At 36.1% G+C, this 22,517-nt stretch overlaps 2 protein-coding genes across 7 annotated transcripts; one reads left to right on the top strand and one right to left on the bottom strand.

Moving 5' to 3' along the window:
- Positions 1-688: 688 nt before the first annotated feature.
- LOC130713648 (sucrose nonfermenting 4-like protein) lies at positions 689-7,812 on the bottom strand. Of its 2 annotated transcripts, none has more exons than XM_057563432.1 (14): positions 7,631-7,812; positions 7,129-7,379; positions 6,917-7,004; positions 6,247-6,426; positions 5,706-5,840; positions 5,560-5,619; positions 5,212-5,301; positions 4,953-5,057; positions 3,600-3,744; positions 3,344-3,517; positions 2,988-3,051; positions 2,789-2,858; positions 1,745-1,859; positions 689-1,153 (listed from the first exon to the last, which is right to left on the bottom strand). In XM_057563432.1, the coding sequence occupies exons 2-14, from the start codon at positions 7,251-7,253 to the stop codon at positions 1,062-1,064; spliced, it is 1,443 nt and encodes a 480-aa protein (XP_057419415.1). In that variant the 5' UTR covers positions 7,254-7,379; positions 7,631-7,812; the 3' UTR covers positions 689-1,061. The 2 variants fall into 2 exon arrangements, 1 of the variants encoding a protein (XP_057419415.1); XR_009010942.1 differs by having other exon boundaries at positions 1,119-1,153; positions 1,745-1,883.
- Positions 7,813-11,331: 3,519 nt separating this feature from the next.
- Positions 11,332-22,505, top strand: LOC130710300 (cysteine-tryptophan domain-containing zinc finger protein 3-like). 5 transcript variants are annotated; one of them, XR_009010352.1, is made up of 16 exons: positions 11,332-11,618; positions 11,750-11,898; positions 13,531-13,606; positions 13,707-13,825; positions 13,953-14,351; positions 14,446-15,680; positions 15,878-16,323; positions 16,442-18,207; positions 18,383-18,540; positions 18,690-18,850; positions 18,943-19,100; positions 19,645-19,957; positions 20,443-20,565; positions 21,152-21,241; positions 21,394-21,467; positions 22,023-22,505. XR_009010352.1 is itself a non-coding variant. In XM_057559512.1 (12 exons), exons 2-12 carry the CDS (start codon positions 11,815-11,817, stop codon positions 19,861-19,863), a joined length of 4,821 nt encoding a protein of 1,606 aa, XP_057415495.1. In that variant the 5' UTR covers positions 11,332-11,618; positions 11,750-11,814; the 3' UTR covers positions 19,864-20,237. The 5 variants fall into 5 exon arrangements, 1 of the variants encoding a protein (XP_057415495.1); XR_009010353.1 differs by lacking the exon at positions 20,443-20,565; XR_009010350.1 differs by lacking the exons at positions 21,152-21,241; positions 21,394-21,467; positions 22,023-22,505 and having other exon boundaries at positions 20,443-20,912.
- The last annotated feature ends 12 nt before the right edge of the window (positions 22,506-22,517 follow it).

The raw sequence follows: 22,517 nt of genomic DNA, 5'->3' as shown, positions 1-22,517 counted from the left end.
CTTAACTAACATGCTATAGAATGTAACCAAGACACATCCAAACATGTTGTACATCTTGCTATAAAATGTGGCTGGGAAATTGTAAGGTGCAGTTGCAGCCCTATTATGACTTCAATATACGTAGCTCAATTAAGATAATGATTTTGGAACTGTATTCTGCCAAACAGAAACTGTGTCGATATACACCGAACCCATATTTTCGTAAAAGACTAGTGCTCTCACTCAGCCACATGCTTCACTTTTCAGGACATGATCACGTAATAGAAGTATTTAACACGCTGTGAAAGTTAATGACTATTTACATTTTGGCTTCGGAGTTTGCAAGTTCGGGTTCTAGTCATTGAACTGAATGAATTTGATTATGTAATATTTAGTGTTTTGAATATCATGTGATGTAAACAAACTCTCAATTCAGTCATAAGTTCTGCTAAAATTCAAACATATCCTTATAATTTATATATAATATAGAAGTCATTTGATAACTATAAGTCTAAATAGTTTTTTTCATCAGTTTCCATCGATTCATTATCTCTTTTTCCTAAGAGAAACTTGAATTACACGTTTAGCACTTCTGGGATAAAAAAAGGAAAATACAAGAAAATATTTACCAATCACTGGACAGTTCCAACATGGCACTTCTCGAGACAACATCAAATCAATAGAGCTAAAACTAGTCAACAAAATAATAGTATTTGAAATATTTGTTCTTTTCCCCGAAACTTTGAATCTTCACAATATGGAACAATTACAGAGCTTGTACACCCCGCTTTGCTTGTATCTATCTATATCAGCAGCACATGAATGAAGATAATGACTGGGGAAGGTGAATAATTAGGGGCAATCAAAAACTTAAATTTACAGGCCTCTCTTTCTCTAGCCTAAAATCTTAAAACAAGGCAATGGAGCAAGAGGCCAATTCAATGGTATTTCAATGAAATAAAGATCAAATCACTGTAGAAGCTCTAGGATCTCTCTTAGGTGGTTGGGCCTGATTATATGCAGCAGAAGGGTCATCATAACCACTGCACTAATCGTCAAACTTGTTCAGTCACCAATCCAGACTAACCAAGGAAGAACTTGAATATGTCACTCAGTGATATGATGCCTTCTACACGCTTGCTACCAGCTTCCACAATAACAAGCCGCCGGACACCTGAATCCAGAATACAATTTTTAGCATTGCTGTCTTCAAAATGAAGTCAACTGAAGAAGTCAAATCAACAAATAACACTCCCACAGGTTTAAGTTCAACATTTTTTTAGTCAAGTTTCTTTCAGGTTTGTTAGATATCTTGTAAATAAGGAAGGTTTTAGGGTTTATAAATATCAGCAATGAAATTACATATCTACAAATGTCCAGTTCATCTGAAATTTGGTGGGTAAGACATTGAGATTAATAATATCACAAGATTTAATACTACAAAAAATATCAGTTTGAAGGTGGTGAAAAATATGAAAATGGAGAACTGGACTCACTTTATCAGATAATGGAAAAAACAACTGATATAACTACAGTACATATATCCTAGAATGGAGTAAAGATTTTACAGAGTCTACATTCATCAAAGTCTACAAGAAAGATATGGTTTCCAAAACAACATTGGAAGACAAATAAATGTTTGTGACAACTGAAGGTTGAATAGGACCAATGAAAATTAACAGAAATTAAACTTCAGCCTATCACATAATTGATAATCGAATAGAAAAAAGAAAGCCACTTTCATCAAAAAGGGGGGGAAGAAAACCTGGGTTTGCCAACCGTTCCATAACTTTATGCAGCGGATCAGTCCGCAAACACATCTGACATCTTTGACTTCTCAGCTCATAAGGATTATAAGAATCCTGGCCCAACTGCAATGCCTAGATAAACACAAGCAAGAGATACTTTGATCTCGAGAATAAAAATATTATAAACCTCCTTACTCATATAGAAAAAACTCAAGGTACACAACCTTGACATTAGCGCATTTTCACATTACGGTTAAAAATGCAAGCTTTCTTCCTTATTCTTCAAATGATTTCACAATTAACATCCATCGAAACTAAATGAAAAAAATACTGGAATACATCCTTACCCTTCTGTATTAAAATTGTAAATATCAAAAAATGAATAATGAAAGTATTCAACTTAAAGTATCAACAGTTTTGCTTCAAAGTCCATTACATTCGGTCAAACAACTCCAAAAAAAGTTTCGAGTTCCTCGTTATCACTTTACAGTCTCAAGCTGCACTTATCATACATACCTACTGCACATCTTAAACAAGTAAACTAGTATCCATTACGTACTAACTCTTACATATCACAATCAAACAATAATAATACAAGTTACCTAGTCTTTTTTTCCTTTACTAATTTATCCCCAGCAACTAAATCTCATTTCTCATCAATATATAAGCTGATTCAAACTTCTAACTGCCAAAATGCTACAAGCAGGCTACTATTGATTGACCTAGATTATAGCCTATTTGTCTAAAGTTCGAGTTACTCGGTCTCACTCTTGGTTGCAATTGGTACTTATTGAAGGCACCAGCAAAGGGGTACTTTCACCAGTGTACATAGTAGGATAAGTTCATCAGAAGTTCACACAGGATTCAGTAGAAAAATACAGGACAATGAGGCCATGGCTTAACATGTACATCAGTACATGGGTGAATATAAACTTTCAACATAAAAAAGAAGAATGCCTGATGCAAAGGCATTTTCGCATTTCTAATTCTTGTTTTTTTCACAATATAAATTGTCAACAGAGGTTTATCAGAATGGGAAAAATGTGAAAAATCAAACTTACCTGATGAACAGTCATCTCATCAAGGTTAATATGTGTATAAGCTCTGTCCTTTGCTAGAGCTGTTATATCACTATAAAGAGGGCAGGGGAAGAAAAATAAGAAACTAGATCCGCCACTCTAAAGAATTAATCAGTAAGACAATTTGATGCTTGAACCATAAAATACCAAAAGTATATTAATAAGGACAAAACCAACTAACCTCCGACAATATATATCCAGTAATGAGTCACTATCATCAACTATTGGTATTGAACTTACTTGAGCTACAAAGAAAAGGACATCTTGTGTCAGTATAATCATGTCATGTAAGCAACATCTTTTAACATTTCATTGTCTAAACTAGAGAACAAATTATCCTTATCTTCTTTTTAGCCTAAACATTCAGCGTTTATTAGTTGTTTAATCACACCCAGAAACAACCCATCCTTCTCAAAGTGGAGACAGTTCGTCAGTTCCCTCTACCATCAGCCTAAAACTCAAAAATATAATAGGACAACACTTTGTTTATCCATTTCCTCTGTTGCTTTTATTTGTAACCAAACAAAGAAATCACACCTTGAACTAATAAGTTTAGGGCCGAAGTGAGTGAAGCACTAGGTCTCAACATCGCTAGCGGCCGGCGATTTGACTCCCCAATTTTGGGCACCCATGTGCCCACAGGAATTGCACATATTGGAAGTTGAAGTATAGGCAATGAGCTAGAACAATGCCTAAAATACCTGCATATACCTGAAAAATCAACTTGTTCAGAATGAAGTGTCTTAGAAACCATATAAACTATAAAAGAAAGCTGTCCAAAAAAAAGCCTTACATTTAAGGATCCCCGAAAGTGAAGCAAGATGAAGTAGCTGTGGAAATGAACCATCTTCAGAAGACGAATGGATGATAGGAACTGTTGAAATTTCATTTTGCAGGATCTTCACAGCAACATCATTCAAATTATCATATGGCCCCGCCTGCATGATAAATAAAAATTCAATACAGAGGACCATCACATAATGATTACACTCACTTTCCTGAACAGGCACATCAAACATGGTAAGATATAAAGCAGAGTGTTATTATTAGGCAGGGTTTCACAAAAATTCAAGGCAAGCTTCATCAGTTCCAAGTTTCAACATTAAAATAAGTTCACTAGCTGCAAAGTTGGTGAAAAGAAAGACACCTTTGATTAAAGCTTAAAATGACAAAAGTCAAACCGTCAGATTATTTTAGGATTGATGAATCATTTATACTAGCCTGCCTAGCAACACAAAGAAAGGTTAACAGGAGGATTGCAAAAGGAACTCTAATGCCTATAAAAGTAGCATTCCGAGATCCTCTGCATTTCAATTTTGAAAACAACATGCACGTGATTCCCAAGCCTTGACAATCAATAAATGGATGGTACAAAGAATTTAATTTCAATAAATACATATCGAATTAAACAAAAAAGTACAGGGGTAGCGAAAACAGAATAGTTTTCCATCAAGTTTGTATGATAAGGAAAAGGCCATCAGTAAGTGCACACCAAATGCAGCTTCTTCTCAATCTGAAACAATTAATACACGAAAATGGGATATGCACAAAATACTTGACCATTTGAAGTGCAAATGCATTGCTATTATACAATCTGTCAAGTTCAAGCGATCACAGATTCTTAAATTTAAAGAAACAAAACTACTTGCATTTGCATATGCCTGTGTTGCCAAACTTTCTAGTGAAAGATTACCAAAATAATTTTTTACACGTTAAGGTGAGCTACACAGCAAAATAGATATGATATACATTCATTTTCTTCTTGCAGTCAGGCACAAACACTCCAAAAAAAAAACAGGAAGAAAAAATTACTAAACTTCTGAGGTTTCCACGTTTTACTCCAAGGTTTCAACCTTTTGCTTGGTCTCAATCAACTAATAACAAAATTAATATCTAGTTGCTATCTGTTATTCAGGTCCCAAGAGCTTCAAACAGTTCATATCCCATTCAAATGTTTGTTTCAAAAACAGTTATACAAAAATAGGTTATAAAAGTGAAGTTCAAAACAATTAACATGAGGTACTTATCATACAGCACAAAAAATGAGCACCCTCATTCATTGATACAATTTACAAACCAAAACATGCTATCAGAACATATGAGCATTATCGCACAAACGGCACAAAAAACCACATAAAACACTAACATGGATAAAACGTCTGGAAAATGCTGTCCATTTCCCTTCTTTCCAAGCTGATATGGTGTGTGTTTCAAGCTCCTCTTCCGTGAGATTGGACCCGTGATTTCCTAGCTGAGAAAAGGTCAATAACAAGTTTCACAAACATTACCATCACGGAAGATAGATGAACATCATAGCTAGAATGTACAGTTTATCATCATCTAGAAAGAGCTTTCCTTTCAGAAACTTTCCAACAGAAAGAGTAAATAGAAAATACTAAACATACCTCTCTTAAAATTAAAATAAAATCCATAGCACTTAGAACTCCAACAAACTGCCCCTTGCAGAAGTCCCAAAGAGGAGCCATGGGAATTCCCTGTAAATTACCAATTCAGAAGAATTGCATAAAAGCTATTAATCAGCAACTGATAAACAAAGGTAGAGAATACAATTCAAGAAACAAAACTTAAACAATGGGGCAAGAAGCTTCCGAAATTACTGCTCAAATTCAACAAAAGGATCCAAAAAGCATGTAAGTCATATCTCTCCTATTTATCAGTGTAAAAGGCAAGGATTATTCAAAATAATTTAAGAAGTTATCTATATAAGTTGTAGTCCAAGCAAGAAAAGATACCTGCTCATGCAGTATGTGAAATGCCTGTTTCACTGGCAGATCAATATCCAAGGTAACAACCTGTGCCATTGGTCACTGAATTTGTAACTTTCAACAAAGCAAATTGTGAAGTTCATAATAAAAGGTCAACAGTGAGTGTTCCAAACCTTGCCTGACTCAGGAAGTAATTCATAAGCTGTGCGTGTAGACAGAAATACAGAAATACGCTGACGTGATGTCTGTACATCAACATCTGATATTCTCGGCATCACCTCACTCAATGCACCATCTGTCAATCGTACCTGTACAATGAATTACACAAATAAACAACTAAACAATTTTAGACAGGGGCAAAAATAAGACTCTAAAATTTAAAAGAATACATATGTGCTACATTATATAGTAAGTTGCTGAGATTATTATAAATAAGAGAAAAATGAAGATTAGATATTCTTCATGTGATTCTGAATAGAAGACTCAATAGTCAATAGACCTATCTAAATGAGAATTAGTGCAATGAAAGGCATTAATAAATAACATGTGGCCAGGATTTTGAAACAAGTTTATAACAAGATGTCCAGAGATATCTTTATGAAAACTGCTTCTTCAAATTTAAGTCTAAAAGACAACAAATCCATGAACCCGATTCCAAAGAGTAGCCATGCTCATAATAACAATTACAACTGTCAAGGTATGACTAATTCTTACCACACGTCGAAAAGCCTCATTATCCACATCCATGCTAGATCCAGACACTAAGTTTGGATTTAAAACAGGTACAAAATTAGGATCGGTAGCCAATAAGACAGTGTTAACTATCCCATATTCTCCAGATATATAAGGTTGATGCTCGTCATGCCGCCATTCTCCATCAACGAAAAACTTGTACTGCATACAAATATATATGATAAGTATCTAGCCACTAAAAATAAAGGCATTTTCTTTATATGCACCTTATTAATTCCAATAGTGTTTGTAATAATCGAAGGCTTTAATCTCTAACAAAAGCAGCATACAACTTCTCAAGGAATTTAGAAAACCGAATATCCAAGAACAAACTCTTTAAAGATTTTGCATTCTAAACCTTGGTAAACAACCTCAATTACCAATTCCCTTATGCTTCTAGAGCCAGACGGTTCAAAGTTTAAAGTAAGTATTGAGTATTGACTTCACACTTGCTGTTGTCATTAATATAGAGCTCTGCCATTACCCTCTGGGTGCCAGAGGAACATTTTACCATCAAAACATCTTTTTAAATAAAAAAACTTTTGATATCCACAAAACCAGATGAACACACACAAACACGCAAATATACAAGTTTGAGGGAATATGGAACTTTTAGCCATGATCAAGTACCAGCTCAGCACTATAAACTAACCTGGTGATAACCAGGGGCCATGCTATGGATAACTTGAAATACAGTTGGGCAGCCTTCAACTGGCGACATTTGTAGAAGCTCAGACCACCTTGGGGACAAAAATAAAAAATTTCTCAGAAAAAAATGACATGAATCCTTCAAAAACCAGCACATTAAATCAGACAAAAAAAAGAAGAGCTTCTTTCACCAAAATAGAAACTAGAAAAACTCACCGCGCGAAAGAACCAGTGAGATACACAGTTCTTCCCCCATACGGCCACACAAACCGCATTGGGATTAGCAACGTCCCCGGAACACCACCGGCATCCCTCGCAGATTCCATGCTCGGACTAAACATTCCTTATTAGTTTTTTTCCAAATTCAGAGTGCTACACTGAGAATCCCCCCACTCTTCATCTCATCATATCAGCTTGTTCAATTCACAGAGATCAAATTCAAGCAAATGCAGCAGCAATTCAATGCACTAAGAAGCAAAACACAAAAAGGGACAAAAATCCCAAATCAAAATCTTGTAGCAACACAAATAAAAATTCAAACTTTGAAGCTCTGAACAAAAAAAAATCGAAAATAGCAAGTGCCCATTTCTCACTGCAGAGAATCAAACATAGATTCGAAGAGGGTACCAAAATCGACACCCAAATTTGCATGCAACAGAGCCATTGACTAGAAGACACAAAACCCTAACCCTAAATCGGAAAAATGAAAATTACTTACCAAATCGAGCTTCGAATTTAGAAATTTCTGGGGAAAAAGAAGCAAGTGAGGGATAGGAGAAGGGAGAAGAATATAATTAGAAACCCTATTGAAATTGAAACATGAGAGGAAACAGGTTCAGAAAATCGAGGATGAGTGTGTGTGTAGCTATGAAAGAATCCAACCATAGAAAAAAACAGAGACGAAACCTTGAAATAGATGCTGGAATATTTTCACTGTAAAAAATATATTTTCAATTTTACAATAAGAAAATTAAAATATACTTAAATTAGGGTCAATGAATTAATTATATGAAGCCAAGGTGTTAGTTGAACAATAATCAGTGTTGGATTGTTTAAAGGGAAAAATTGAATTTTGTTTTAGCTAATTAAAATAATATAATAATGATAATAATATAATAATGATAATTCACTGTTAACAATAAAGTGAGTTAAAAAAAGAAACAATAAAGTGGCAGGTTCTAACTGGTTAAACTGTAAAGCATGATGATAATTACAAGGTGTGCTGGGTGCACGTGCGACTCTGTTCCCTTGACTCAAACTTGTTGAAGCTTTGGAGATTATTTTTATTAATATTAATTAATGGTAGGTTTTTTTTTGATAAGCAAGTGAAAATTAATTAATGGTAGGTAATAAAACAGGGCTGATTTGGTTTTGGTCATTACATTTTCTTTAGTTGCAAATAAATAAGGTGGTTTTGGTGTTTGTTATTAACATCTGTTACAAAATTGAGGTTCTTTCATGACATCTTTAAGATACTAAAAGACATAAGTGTGTGACATGCAACTTAAAATATAGGTGTAAAAGAAAAATACGTAATCAACATTATAATAAGGAAACTTAAAATGTCTGACAACTTGCAGACTAGATAAAGATTGCACCGATGTTATTTAAAACTAAGTGTTATGGAAGAATTTATCGTTACAAAAAATGTTAGACAACATACAAAGGGTACGTTGGTCATTGATATATCATTAGCTACATTTCACTTTTGAGTTTTTCTACTTTTTTACGTTTCATAAATACAACTATAACTTATATTTATATTTTTTATGATGAGCTAAATTAGAAATAACAAATCGGACATTTGATGAAAGAGTATGTTTATGGTCTCCTCGAAACATATGTATAGTTTTCATTTTTAACATTTTATCATTGGAAATGAGACTTTCGTTGTGCTAACAGAAATTGTCCATGGGCTTTAGCCCCAAAATTTATAAAAAAAAAATTGTGCATATGGACTTGAAAGATCAAATCTACATAGTTTCACATCAAGTGTCTCATGAATTCAGTTCAACGTCAACTTGATCATGGATTTGGATATGTTCTTATTAACTTATCAATCTGCATATATGCTCTTGATGATTTAACATGAGGACATTATTTATTAGTGACTTTGTTCTTCGTACACCTCCCGTAATTTCCAACAAGGGGTATCAAAGCCACTTTCATGTGCAATTATTAAGGGATGTTTTTTTTTAAATTCATTTTATAGCTATTTTGATATTTATGTGTGGATCATCCTTCTTTTTTGCTTTTTCGAAAAACTAACAAAAGATGAAACACTGCGGAAACGACAAGATCGTTTTCAGTTCCACATCAAGTCTATTAACCACCCTAATGGCTGTCGGTGGGCTCCTTTTGTAGCAAGTCAATCTGCCACACCGTTACCTCAAGGAATCCAAGCTATGCTCACCCTCCAACTCCGGGACAATAACTCCAAAATTTATCGCAACACTAGAGCCTCTGCATGAAGATTCACATGCTTTGCATGCTCAAGAACATCAATAAGGTCCTTGCAGCCCGTTTCACATATGACTTGACGGTGACTCCAATTCCATGCAAAGTCGAGGTTGTCCCTCACTGCTCTTGCCTCGATATGCTAAGAATATTTTTTAAAAGAGGAAAATAAGTGGCGAAAAATTAAATTTCAATGGGGAAATTTGAATAACCACATAATAAAAAACTAACAAATAGAGAAAACATGGAATTCAAATGACATGCCAAGTATATATTAACCGTTTTAATGTATTCATACCATATTTTATATCTCACTTTTACTTATTTTTTTATCTATTTATTATTTTTCCATCACATCAACTATCATATATTTAAATTTCGTTCTTTTATTTTTTATTTCTTACTAAATGCGACGTGGAATTTAACTGTGAAAATTACATATGCAATATTTTTTGACGATGTACAATAATTATTTTTATATTTTTGCATATAACTGAGCCTTTACTATTAATACGGCAAAATCAATCAGGATCACCCGTGGAAATACTAAAAAATATCAAAGACTTGAAGTAATACAATTAAATATTGTGGTGAGTCAGTTGTGTGGCGAGAGATTAGTTTCGTCACTACCTCACCCAGATGTGAAACTACCTTAATTAAGATAAAAAAAAAATTACCAAAACAAAGACATAAGGTGCATGTAATTTCAATGAAAATACACTTACTGAAATTACCTTACAAAAAAATTCTAAATATATATAATCAATTGCCAATGCTTTGAGGCAACTCCTAGAATGACAGAGTTACATCTGCAGCCAGCATTGAGTGCCTATGTTTCACCCCCTAGCCAGAGAGCTAACAGGTACCGCAACATGATTTCATCAAAATTTACGTTGATGCTGCATGGATGTTCAGGTGAGCAAGGCACCTGGTTTGGAATGATGGCGAGGTCATCCACGACTAAACCTCTGGTATCCTTAGTAGTTGAGGCGATGGCGTTGCGTTGGAGCTTAATTAGCGAAGGCAAGCGACATGAAGATGGATCACGTCGATTTTGAACCTGACTGTGAAACGATAGTCAGAGCAATGAAGTCACTTGCTTGCCTCCTGGAATAGCTAATATCATGATTGCAAGCTATTAGCCTCAAGTTTCCAAGTGATTGATTTCGTTCACGTAAATCGCAAAGCAAACAACGTTGTTCATGCATGCTGATGCTGCTCATGCTTTTTTCTTTATAACAAAAGAAAACTAAAAGAGACAGACAAATTACACGCAAGCGTATGAAGCATAAATAGCAGAAGATGGCTGTCCCCAAATCCGGCACGATGACCCCTTGTGAGTGGTCTTCCTGGCAAGGAAGTCAACAAAGCTATTATTCTCACGTAGCACATGAATAAAAGAGATATTCCAATCCCTCCTCAACCAATTCCCTCACCTCCATTATCACCTATCCCATAACGTATCATGCTTTAGCTGCTCTAGCAATTAGTTTTCCTTCAAGTTTTGGATTGTATATATAGTTACCCCTATTTGTACTTATACTTGCACGAGGCAGAAAGATAGTTCAAGAAGCAAAGTTTGGTTTGAGAATGTGTTGCACGTGTCGATAAGCAAAGTCCTACGTTTTTTTTTTAATGTTTCGACAATAAAAAGATTATTACATAACATTGCTTATTTCAAAAGAAAAAATAGAGATAGGCATTGCAAATTTCAAATGGTTTGATAACTTAATGGATAAACATGTACATAATTACTTGAAATAAATCTAATAAGTACATACTAAAAACTAAAACGATAATAAAGTAAATAATTAATTGAAAAATAAAAAGAAATCAATGTACAAATAAAATGAAGAAAAAATATTAATTGCTCAAGTGATTTCCAAATTCCAACCCTAACAATAAAAAATGTGAAAAAGGCAAAAAATAAAATAAAAAAAATAAAATAAACGTGAAAGAAGGAAAATTGAGAGACCAAAACAAAACGCAGGTCTTTTGATTGTGTTCTTGGCGCATCAAGTTCGTGAAAGATTAGGAATCGGTTTCAAGTCTCCGTCGTTTCCCAGTCGCCACTCATCGTTCTCCGATCGCCGCCGTCGTTTCTCCGATCAATTTTCACCGTTCTTCTTGAAGCCCAAACACAATAATTTTTTTAATGCAAGTAATAATTCACACCAGGAAGAAGGATTTTGGTCTTGTTTCGTGATCACACTTCTGGGTTTTCAACCTTTCAGTGCCAGCGTTACTGGGTCGGTGTTTTTTTTTCTTCCTGAAATAAAAAAGTGTTTTTTATTTTACCTGAAATAAAAAAAAAAGTGTTTTTTTTTTTTCTTCTGCCATTTGTATATTGGGGTTGAATTGAAGTGATGCTGGACTTCAGGGAAGATTCCAGTTACTATTTGGGTTCTAGGGTTTGGACTAGGGCTTAATTTTGTGGTGGACAAGATGCAAGGCAATAATACTACTGAGGCATGCCGTTATAATAAGGATGTTGGAGGCAACATTGGCTTTGATTTTGGCTACCAAATTGTAAGGGTTTTTACTTTGAATTCTTAAAATTAAGTTCATCTTTTCCCAATTTAATTTGGTTTGGTTTTGATTCTTACTCTATTTATTAGTTAAGTTCACTATTTCTGCAGGACAATCAAATAATGTCATTGAGTACTATAATATTGCTATGACTGATCATGACCTTTCAATTTATCAATGTGGTTGGTTCCTTAGGAAATATAGGGAATGGAATAGTAATTGAATATTTTATGATTAAACAAACTTATGTCTGGTTACTATTGAAGAGATACATTAACATGGAATGTATTGAGCATAGATGCTGAGTATGCTTCATATTACATATGTAGGCAGACAACCTTTTACATTATCACTAGGAGAACTTCTTTTTGATAAACCCCGTATGTTGTGCCGGGATTGGTTAGGAACAGGGTTTTAAGTTGCGGTTGCTGCTGCATCGTGATATTGTGGGGTAATGCGGCAGCAATTTGCCGATGTGGGTGCTCCAAAACCCGTTGCAACTGCGGTTGCGGAAATCCCCAATGTTGTACTGGGTTTGGTTTGGAACAGGGTTTTAAATTGCGGTTGCATCATGATATTGCGGGGTAATGCAGCTGCAATTTACCGATGGGGGGACTCCAAAACCCGATGCAACTGCGGTTGCGGAAACCCCGTATGTTGTACTGGGATTGGTTCGGAACAGGGTTTTAAATTGCGGTTGCTTCTGCGTCGTGATATTGCGGGATAATGCAGCCGCAATTTACCGATGTGGGGACTCCAAAACCCGTTGCAACTGCGGTTGCGGAAACCCCGTATGTTGTACTGGGATTGGTTCGGAACAGCGATTTAAATTGCGGTTGCTTCTGCGTCGTGATATTGCGGGATATTGCAGCCGCAATTTACAGATGCGGGGACTCCAAAACCCGTTGCAACTGCGGTTGCGGAAAACAATTGTACTGGGATTGGTTCGGAACAGGGTTTTAATTTGCGGTTGCTGCTGTGTCGTGATATTGCAGGGTAATGCGGCCGCAATTTGCCGATGCAGGTACTCCAAAACCCGTTGCAGTTGCGGCTGCGGAAAACAGTTTGAAACCCTGGTTCGGAATGTGGTATGTAAGATCGGTGTGCAAACCTGGTAATTATGGACTATGGTTTTGATTCTTGAATTTCTTGTGAACTAACAAGCATTGGGAATCAGTCCTTGAGAAACTACCAGTACACACTATGATTATTTTTATTGGCCTAGCGATGCTGTAGATGCTTTTCTTGCGGCTTCGCAACATTTGGGAAACAAAGTTGACTAGTTACCACCTACCGACTCTCAGCATTTACTATCTTGCTACTCGCAATCTCCCATCATCGATAGCTATGTGCTACATCATTTGTGCTTGTGCAAAATAGTTTTGATGCTAGTTTAGCTTCTTGCCATTTCCGAGATTGTTGATTGTATGCGAAAGCGCATATATGTTTTGGTCCTAGGAGAAGATTACCTAGCAATTAAATAATACAAATCAACTTAGTTTTTAAATTGTTGTTGCTGGGCCTTCATGGTGCCTATTATCATTGACTGATGCCATTTTCACTTCAATGTCCTCTTGAGTAAATTTCATTTATAATATAATTGGATTAAAAACTTCTTCCTGTTTTTTGAAGGATGAGAGGCTTCAGGTCGCTCTGGGCCATTTTATAAAGGAGTTTGAAGGTGGTTATATTTCTGCTGAGTCTTTGGGTAAGTAACATATTAGAAGTCATAGCTTACAATGAGAAATGAAAGAACTGTCTACACACAGACAAAGGTGATATGTTCTGATGATATCATTTTTTTTCAGGTCCAAAATTTGGTGAGTATGGCTCCTTTATGCCTACGTGGGAACGCTCTCCTAATCTTCAATCTCATCCAAGGACTTCACAAAGACATCCAAAATCTCCTAGTAATCTCCACTTGGAGGTATATCAAAATTGTTGTTGTTGTTTTTTATTTTTTTACCATTTGATAGGAAGGTAATATATTTCACCAACATATGTTAGCTTGGAATACAGTGTACTTGACCACTGTGGGTTATGTTGTTATACAGGCTCCATCTCATCACTCAAACGCACCTTTAAATATGCCTCCTTCTATGAGGCTTGGAACTGCTTCTCATAATGCTCCTCCATTTCATGATTTAAGAGCACCTTTAGTAGATGACTCAGCGAAGAAGGACACAAGAATTTCTTCCAATGCAGAAATAGAGAAGTTCACTTTGAAAGATGATTGTGCAATTAAGTCAGAAAAAATTACTGACCAAAGAGCGCTGAAGTTGAGAATCAAAGTGAAATCAGATATCTTAGGAAAAAAGAATGCTGCAATTTATAGTGGACTTGGACTTGATAACTCTCCATCATCATCAATGGGGAACAGCCCTGAGGAGAGTGAAGTCATGCCACCTATATCTAAAGAGAACCCTGAAGAATCTCCAACTAGCATTGTTCGGGTAGAGGATCTTTTCTATTTCTATGCATGCAAGTCGATTGACATTAGAAACACTGATGTGTGTGGTGTAACTTTTATGCTATTTGATGCTACAGGTTATGACATCCTTCACTATCCCTGGCGGTGTGCTAATATCACCTCTACATGACAGTCTGCTCTACTTGAAAAAGGAAAAGGTTCTAAGAGACAGCAGACCTATGTCTTCTCTTAGTGGTCATCAAGAACATTGTTCCATGTCTACTGATGAATCAGATTCTTTTGCGGGGAACAGAGATTTGTTGAAGAAGAGGAGAGTGGGAATGGTGGCCCAAAATGAAAAACAGTATATTAATGGCAACTGTTCCAAGAATGATATGACATTGCAACAAAAGAAAATATTCGGAAATAGAACTCCAGATGGTAAGGACTTTCTCTCTACGGACTTGAAATCCACACCTCTGTCAAGTTCAATTTGTGATGCTGGTGAAGCTGCTGAAGTTACTGGTAAGGGTTTTAAAATATCCAAGAAGGTCAATAAGGATGGAGTGGAAGGCAGAAGGGTTTCCGTTGAAGCTGTGAAGGAGGATTCACTGGAGTCAATATCTGGTCAGGATTTTGGCAAGATCGGAAGGCAAAATACAGGAAATAGTGTTTTGAAAAAAGTTTCAGAGCATAAGCCAGAAATTTGCCAGAATAATAATGCTTCTGATCTTATGAATAATCGCAAGTACAATGCTTTGATGATTTCAGAAAAGGCTGAGTGTGATCAGAAAGGAAGGGCAAAATCTGAGGGCAAGAATAAGTCAAAAGGTGAATGGAGTCCTGGAAAAGCTATGACCGCCACAGAAAAAGATAGCATTGGGGCTACTAATAATTCGGTGATTACTGATAAAAAGAGTGCTGATATTGGTGTTACTGGTAAAAATAAAATGCTTAAAATAAAGGCATTGAAGGATAATAAGACCAGAGATTCTTTGAAAGAAAAAAAACCAGAGCGGGAAGTTGTTGGAATAGACCGAGCTCCTATTAGTAAGGCTAAAATAAATGCTAACCTTGATAACATTGAAGGAAAGAGCACACATAGGGTTAAAGTAAAGGGAAACTCAAGTGAAAATAAAGTGGTTAATCAGTTATTAGCTGGTCCAGGTGTAGAAGATGCTCCAGGAGCGTATCCTATTGCTGAAAATATATCAACTCCTGAGATGGTTCCACCGCCACCCCCTGCAGCACCTCAAATTATTGAAGAAAATTGGGTATGTTGTGACGAGTGCGAGACATGGCGGCTTCTGCCTATGGGTTTAAAGCCAGAGCAGCTTCCAGAGAAATGGCTGTGTAGCATGCTAAATTGGCTGTAAGTTGATTACGCATTTTTGGATTATGCATGAGCATATTATGCTAGTTGAAAACTTTGTTGTGTATTTAGCAGAATCGAGCAGTATCTTAAATGATATACAAATTATGATACAATTTCTTCTTTCCCCATGTGTGCATACATTTGGTTTGAGTTGCTTGTATTAATTTCTTCTCATTGTTATTTTAAACTGTTAGGCCTGGAATGAACCGATGTGACATCAGCGAGGAGGAGACAACAAATGCACTTTATGCTTTATATCAAATTCCAATTTCTGAGGGTCAAAATAACATGCAGAGCAATCCTACTAGACCTGAAACTGGAGTGAGCTCTGCTGATGCTATGCAATTTGACCTGAATCACAAAATATCCAGTTCTGATGGAATGTCTGCCCGAGGAAAGAAGAAACTAGGTATCAAGAAAAAGACTACGTCAGAAATAAGCAGTGACATGCATCAGTTGTCAAATACAGGAAAGAACAATGCTCAAGAATCTGGAAAAAATAAAAGCTTGATTGATGTCAATCAGCAGCTTGCAGGCTCAAATCTTTTGAAGAAATCTAGTTCTAAAGATTCAAATGGGTTGAAAAAATCGATAGAAGAGAAAAACACCCCTGAAGAGAAAGAAGAGCAATTGAATGGAGGTATCTCATTGATTTGAGAGTTGATATATTGTTGGTTTTCAATTTATCTTTATGGTGTGAATAATGTTTATGGATATTTTTAATTGAAAACGCTAATGTCATTGTGAAATGTGTGCAGGTGACAGAAGTCATGTTAAATTGAAACGTAAGGTGATGACTGATCAATATAGTTTTGGGACCCCGAAGAAATCTCGGTCCGAAGTTGTTCACTCTGCTGATAAACAACTGAATCCTGACATGGACTTTGAGAAGGTGGGTCTAAATTCAAGGAGTTGTTTGCCGGAAAAGGCTGGTGGGAAGAATATGAGGGAGCATGATGAATATTGTTTATCCAAGGATGTACTGAACAAGTCAGTAGTTCCTCTAAAGAAAGGAGACCAGGCACAGTTCTCATCAGATGATGGGTCATTGGATGTAACAAACAGTGGTAAAAATGGTTCAAATAAGAAAAGGAAATCTAATGACTGGCTTGATAATAAGAAATGTAACAACCCATTGTCCGTGCAAGGTGATATGGGATCTGGTGAAGAGAGCAATGCAAGTGGATTTAGGAAAGAAAAGAAGCGTAGAGTTCTGAATCCTGAGGAAAAATCAATAGCTGAAGGTGATGATATATTGAGTAGAAGAGGTGGGATGAAGCAAATCTTCTTATCAGACAGCAGGGACCAAATGGTTGTTGGGACACAGGTGAAAAATGTTGATAAGTCCAAACAGCCGAGGAAGCTGAGAAAAAGTGTTGCTTCTTACGAAGATTTCGGTTGTTTTGATTCACCAGGCAAGGATTTGGACTCCGGACAACTTCCATTGGCAGCAACTTCAAGCACTTCTAAGATTTCAGGATCTCATAAAGCTCGAAACAACCTTGCAGGTGCAAGAGGCTCACCGGTAGAATCTGTTACCTCTTCACCTTTGAGGACCTCCAACCTGGACAGGCGTATTTTGGCAGCAGGGAACACATCAGAAAAAGTTGATTCTACAAAAGGTGCCCCCTCTTCAATGACTTCCGGAAGAAGTTCGGGTAATATGGTTGGAAAGCTATCAGTAAAAATGAAGGGGAGAAAGTTATATGACCTACCTACACAACATGGTAATTGGGGGAATGGTTCACTTCATGAGGATAAAATGAACAAGAATGATCAAGAAAATGCTTCTTGGCAGAAACCCGGAAAGATTACATCATTACAGGGTAAGGAAAAGAACAGAAGGTCTGGTTCTGAGGTTAGAAGGGATAAGATGAATATGTCAGCTTCAGAAAATGGTTTTTCCAAAAAGGGGGTAAACTATGAGTCAGCAGTAGCACTTACTCCTAGTCATTGCGCTTCTGGTACTGAGACTAGAAATGATGCTAAAATTAGCTCTTCTGATTCTAGACTCAAGAAAGTTGGCAACCTTAGTAAGAAAAATTCTTCAAGGCATTGGTCAAATGAAGCTGGAAAGCAAACTGAACCAAAACAAAAAGATTTGGAAAATTCAGTTCTGAAAGTGGGCGCTCAAAGTGGCACTAGTGAAAAGATTATCTCCCAGCAGAACCAGATTCATAACACTGAGGAAGAAAACAAAGCTATTACAGTACACACTGGATCAAGAGATGGGAAAGCCAAAATTCTCTCATCTTTGGAGAATATAGCAAAAATGGAAACATCATATGTGGATTCTAGGACTGCAACTGAGTCCCAAAAGGGAGATATGTCTAATGGGAATCCAGTCCATGCAAGAAATTCTGCTGGTGTCAGTTGCAAGGTTGGAGTCAATCGTAGTTCGGGAAATTCCACACTTGATGCCCAACTCACTGAGTCAAGTCCTGTGACAACAAATTCTAGCCAAACTGCATTTAGCATTCTGGAAGAAGCCAGAAAGCTAAAAGATTCTGCGGATCATTATAAGGTTACTTGATTGTTTTAAGATCTTACTTCACGCCTGTTTTTTTATTTCTTTTATGTAGTGTTAGAAATATAATCATTCATGTTTCCTTTACCTAATAGCTTAAGCTTTTGGGATAATGTGTTCATGACATGTAGCATCTTTCTTTTTCTAACTGATGGTTAAATGCTGTCTGCAGAACACTGGGTTTGAGTTTGAAAGTAATGAAACTTATTTTAAAGCTGCTTTGAAGTTTCTGCATGGATCATCACTTGTAGAAAATTGTCACAGCGAGAGTAGCAAGCTTGGGGAGGTGGATCAAATACAAATATATGCTACTGCCGCTAAACTTTTTGAGTAAGGAAAATTTGGATAATTTGCATTGATTTATTACTTCTATGATCTTTTACATTTATAGTGTCATTGGTCTGAGTATATTTGGAAAAAAAGATCTGAGAATGTGTTGTCAATTGGTGATTTCAAATTTTCCTTAAAATGTATTCCAGATCCTGTGCTCATAAATATGACAGATGCCAAGAAATGGTCTCAGCTGCTTTGGCATACAAATGCATGGAGGTGGCATACCTGAGACTTGTTTACTGTAAACATTCTAGCATAAACAGGGATCGGCATGAGTTGCAATCAGCTTTACAAATGGTTTCTCAAGGTAATCACACATGGTTTTGGCATGAGGTATTTATATCATCAGGCTTGTTGAGATCGCTGTGTTTGGTAATGTTTCATTGCTTTATTTTCTAGGTGAATCTCCTTCATCTTCTGCATCTGATATTGATAACTTAAACAACATGGTGGCAGTGGATAAAGCTACTTTGCCAAGGGGTCCTAACACTCATGTTGCTAATAATCATGTTATATCTGCTCGGAATCGGCCAAATATTGGCAGGCTTCTTGATTTTGTAAGTTTTAATTTCTTGGCAAACCATATGGTTCATTTGGGAAGTCTGTTTAGGTGCCTGAAAGTACCATGGAATTGTTGGTGATCTAGTGCTTTTGTGATTCAAGTGGCAATTTGATTTTGTACTAAGACTTCTAGATAGAATGTTTGAGAAAAGTCATTATAGATGGAAAGTGATACTGGTCTTTCTATGCTGGATAAGAAGTTAATATTTTTTCCTTACTCTCAGTTTTCCATTGCATGCAATATCTTGGTTCATACCTGTAATTCCTTGAACACATAATTAGTGGTTCTGCTACATAACAATCAATTGGATAATGTTCACTGCCATACTGGCAATTATCACTGTGATCTTTTTAAGGTAACATTTATTTTAGTTTTTCTTGGAGGTAAAATATCAAACTTATTATTGTTGCTTCCTTTTGTCGGTCCTGCTTCTTCTTAATTAATAAGCAGTTTAGGTAATATAGTTACTGAGTTTCATATGATTGTCATTTTTTAAATGAAAAATCAGTATGGGTAGACGTTAACATATTATTTTACAGACCCAGGACATTAACTTTGCAATGGAGGCTTCTAGAAAATGTCAGAGCACTTTCATGGCTGCTAAGTTGATCATGGAAGAGGCTCGGAATAGTGATTGTATGACTTCTATTAGGAATGTTATTGATTTCAGCTTCCAAGACGTAGAGGAGTTTGTACATCTGGTTCTGATTGCAACAAAAGCAATAACTCGTGCTGGTCTAGGTGGTACTAGAGATTAGCTCAATACTGTATATAATTTCTTCTTCTTCGCATCCGGAAGCAAGTGGCTAAAGGATATCTACCTATGCTGGCACTCGGAAACCTGTAAAGAAGGCAGGTTACCTACAATCTGTGATCCTTATGTACATTTGTACAAAATGAGTTTATTAGCAAATTTTGGAATGTATTTTTAATTGTTCAGATTCTTAGTATGGATAGAGGCACAATTCTTTCACCCTGAAATTTTATGGGTTAGAAAGAGGGAAGCGATTCCTTGCTGCTAATTGACATAAGGACGGATATCATGTAATTATTCAGTGCTACATTTTTTGCTCCATTGATTTGGAGCCCCGGAATTAATGGGGAAAAGAATCTAGAAATATTAGGCAACCAATTAAGACTGCTGAATTTTTCCTACACTTTTTCACACTCATTTCACACTTCTCTTCATCTCTCTCATCCCTTCCCATTACACTGACATTTACATGCTATGAAGGATAGTGAGTGTTCACACTCATTATCGCTTTGGATACTGATATACTCATAAACATTGTTTGAGAAAACTCTTCTTTTCTGTTACAATATCTGTTATCATATAGGATGCCCAGAACAGAGTCGTTGGTTCCAACGTGATGAACTTGCAAGGAGAAGTAGCAAGGCCAAATCATGCAGAAGACTATGCTTTGCTCTGGCTTTAGTGACCCCCTTCACTTGCTGACTTGGTAATTCACTCCCTTCGCTGCCCACAGATGGATCCCGGAGGAGAGGATTTTGTTTTCAATTACTATGAAGCATGCAGAATTTTATCAGAATGCAACCTTGACGATAAGGTTGAATTTGAGGAGGAAAATCTTAGGGGCTTTTGTAGTATTTAATAAGGGCCATTATTGTAGTTAGTTAGCAGTAAGAGGGGATTATAAATAGGGGATGGAGAGATTAGAGAGGATGCATTCTGTACAATTGATAGTTTGAGAGTGAAAGGAGATGTCCTTTGTGAAGGGAAATCCATGGGGAGAATTCATTCTCCATTTTCTTCAAATTTTTCAATAATATTTTTCCTTTCTTTTAATTCTTTTTGTCAACCTTTCATCTTCCTTCTCTGTGCTCCTAAGTAAATTGAAGTTGTGAATGGAAAGAAATTCTTCTGGAAGTTTTATTTTTTGCATTTACATTATTGGGACAAACCTATATGTTGGTCATGCCAGCTTTTGAAGTTAAAGAAAGTACTCAGAGATGCAGGTATATAGTCGTCATTGTAAAACCTATTCTTTGCTCTATTTTGTAATCTAACTTCTTGCATCTGTGTAGGTAATCTTATCTTTCGATTGTGTCAGTGGTCTGAGTTGACTTGGATATTCTGTGCGTGCAGCGCGGGCGCATTGCAAGGAATATTAGCTGGTAATGAGTTATTATGCTTGACCTAGGATTGCAAATTTTTTATAATTGATTTCTGCAGGAATTGGTTTTAGGTCATTCCCCTTTGTTCAGGGAGGAGTTATTTCATCTGAAATTTGTTATTGGTTGTCACTAATTACTATCATGAATGGCAGTGAGAATTCCACCATCCCTTTTTGTCACTTACAGCAATGAAGCTTAATGTGTCATTGAGATAGTAATTCACTGGGTAAGTTTACTTTTTCTGATATTTCATGTTGAAGTCAGTTTAAGGTTCTGTGGTCTATCTGAGTGTATTAATATCTAAATCCTGCTTTGGATGTATAATGAGAATTAGGGTATAGGCTTCTAGTTAAGCGCTTGTGGAAATAATTGTGTATCACATAAGCATTTATTCAGAAGCTAATTTGAGAACCTTATCGAAAATAACTCAAAATAGCTTATATGTAGGTATTAACTCTTATTTTTAAGCTAATCGGTGTAGCTTATGGAAGTATGTTCAAAACAATTTATAGGTAGGTCATAAGTTTACCCGAACACTTGCATAAGTGCTTATGCTACAGGATAAGCTCAAATAAACTGTACTAAACGCAGCTTTAATCAGTTGTATGGTAACTCACCAAGCTATATATGTTTCATCCTGAGTTTAGGATCTGGTTTATTGTTTTTGAATTTGGTTCAGTGTGTTTCATCTTCATGTCATGTTTGAATGTTATGTTGCTATATTTTAATTTAATAGCAAACCAGTCCTTGACTCTTTGTGATGTGATGCTGTTATTGGCAGATAGAAGATATGGAGTATAGATCCGTGAGTCGTGTGCGTATATTATACAATCATGCAGTGTCCAACACTCTCATGGCTTTTTCAAAGTGGCTTCAAACGCGTTAGACTCATCAGCTACTGAACTAAAGAATATATCAGCACTTGTTTAGCTTATCATGTTCTATATACCCATTGTATGTAATTAGAGTAATGTAATATCCTCCTACAAATCCTTTTAGTACTATAGAAAGAAATATGACATCTTCGAAGTATAAAAAGCATTTATTATGTATGAGTATTTGTAAGAGGATCAAGTATGAGTATTTACAATTATTCATGTTCTGATACTCGCGCCTGAAGGGCACGTAACTAGATGTGGGAATAAGTTCCAGTGCGATAACTTCCCTTGCCTTTTCATGTTTCCTTTTATCTGGCTGGGGAATTTAATCATTAACAATTTGAATTTATGTAAACTTAAATTGATATTTGCTTTCCTTCGAAGTTTTCCATCTCAAT

This window comes from Lotus japonicus, chromosome 4 (genome assembly GCF_012489685.1).
Source record: "Lotus japonicus ecotype B-129 chromosome 4, LjGifu_v1.2".
Classification (NCBI taxonomy): domain Eukaryota; kingdom Viridiplantae; phylum Streptophyta; class Magnoliopsida; order Fabales; family Fabaceae; genus Lotus; species Lotus japonicus.
Note: the sequence above shows the minus strand (reverse complement) of the source record. Positions and strands in the feature narration are given on the sequence as shown.

What these genes read in the sequence shown, in the direction of transcription:
- LOC130710300 (XM_057559512.1), top strand. Translation starts at nt 11,815, where the DNA reads ATGCAAGGCAATAATACTACTGAGGCATGCCGTTATAATAAGGATGTT. An exon ending in ATTCTGCGGATCATTATAAG is followed by an intron (nt 18,208 to 18,382) that starts GTTACTTGATTG and finishes TGCTGTCTGCAG; the next exon opens with AACACTGGGTTTGAGTTTGA. An exon ending in TTTACAAATGGTTTCTCAAG is followed by an intron (nt 18,851 to 18,942) that starts GTAATCACACAT and finishes TTTATTTTCTAG; the next exon opens with GTGAATCTCCTTCATCTTCT.
- LOC130713648 (XM_057563432.1), bottom strand. Translation starts at nt 7,253, where the DNA reads ATGTTTAGTCCGAGCATGGAATCTGCGAGGGATGCCGGTGGTGTTCCG. An exon ending in ATGAGGCTTTTCGACGTGTG is followed by an intron (nt 5,841 to 6,246) that starts GTAAGAATTAGT and finishes TTCATTGTACAG; the next exon opens with GTACGATTGACAGATGGTGC. An exon ending in TTTCCAGACGTTTTATCCAT is followed by an intron (nt 3,745 to 4,952) that starts GTTAGTGTTTTA and finishes TTTATCATGCAG; the next exon opens with GCGGGGCCATATGATAATTT.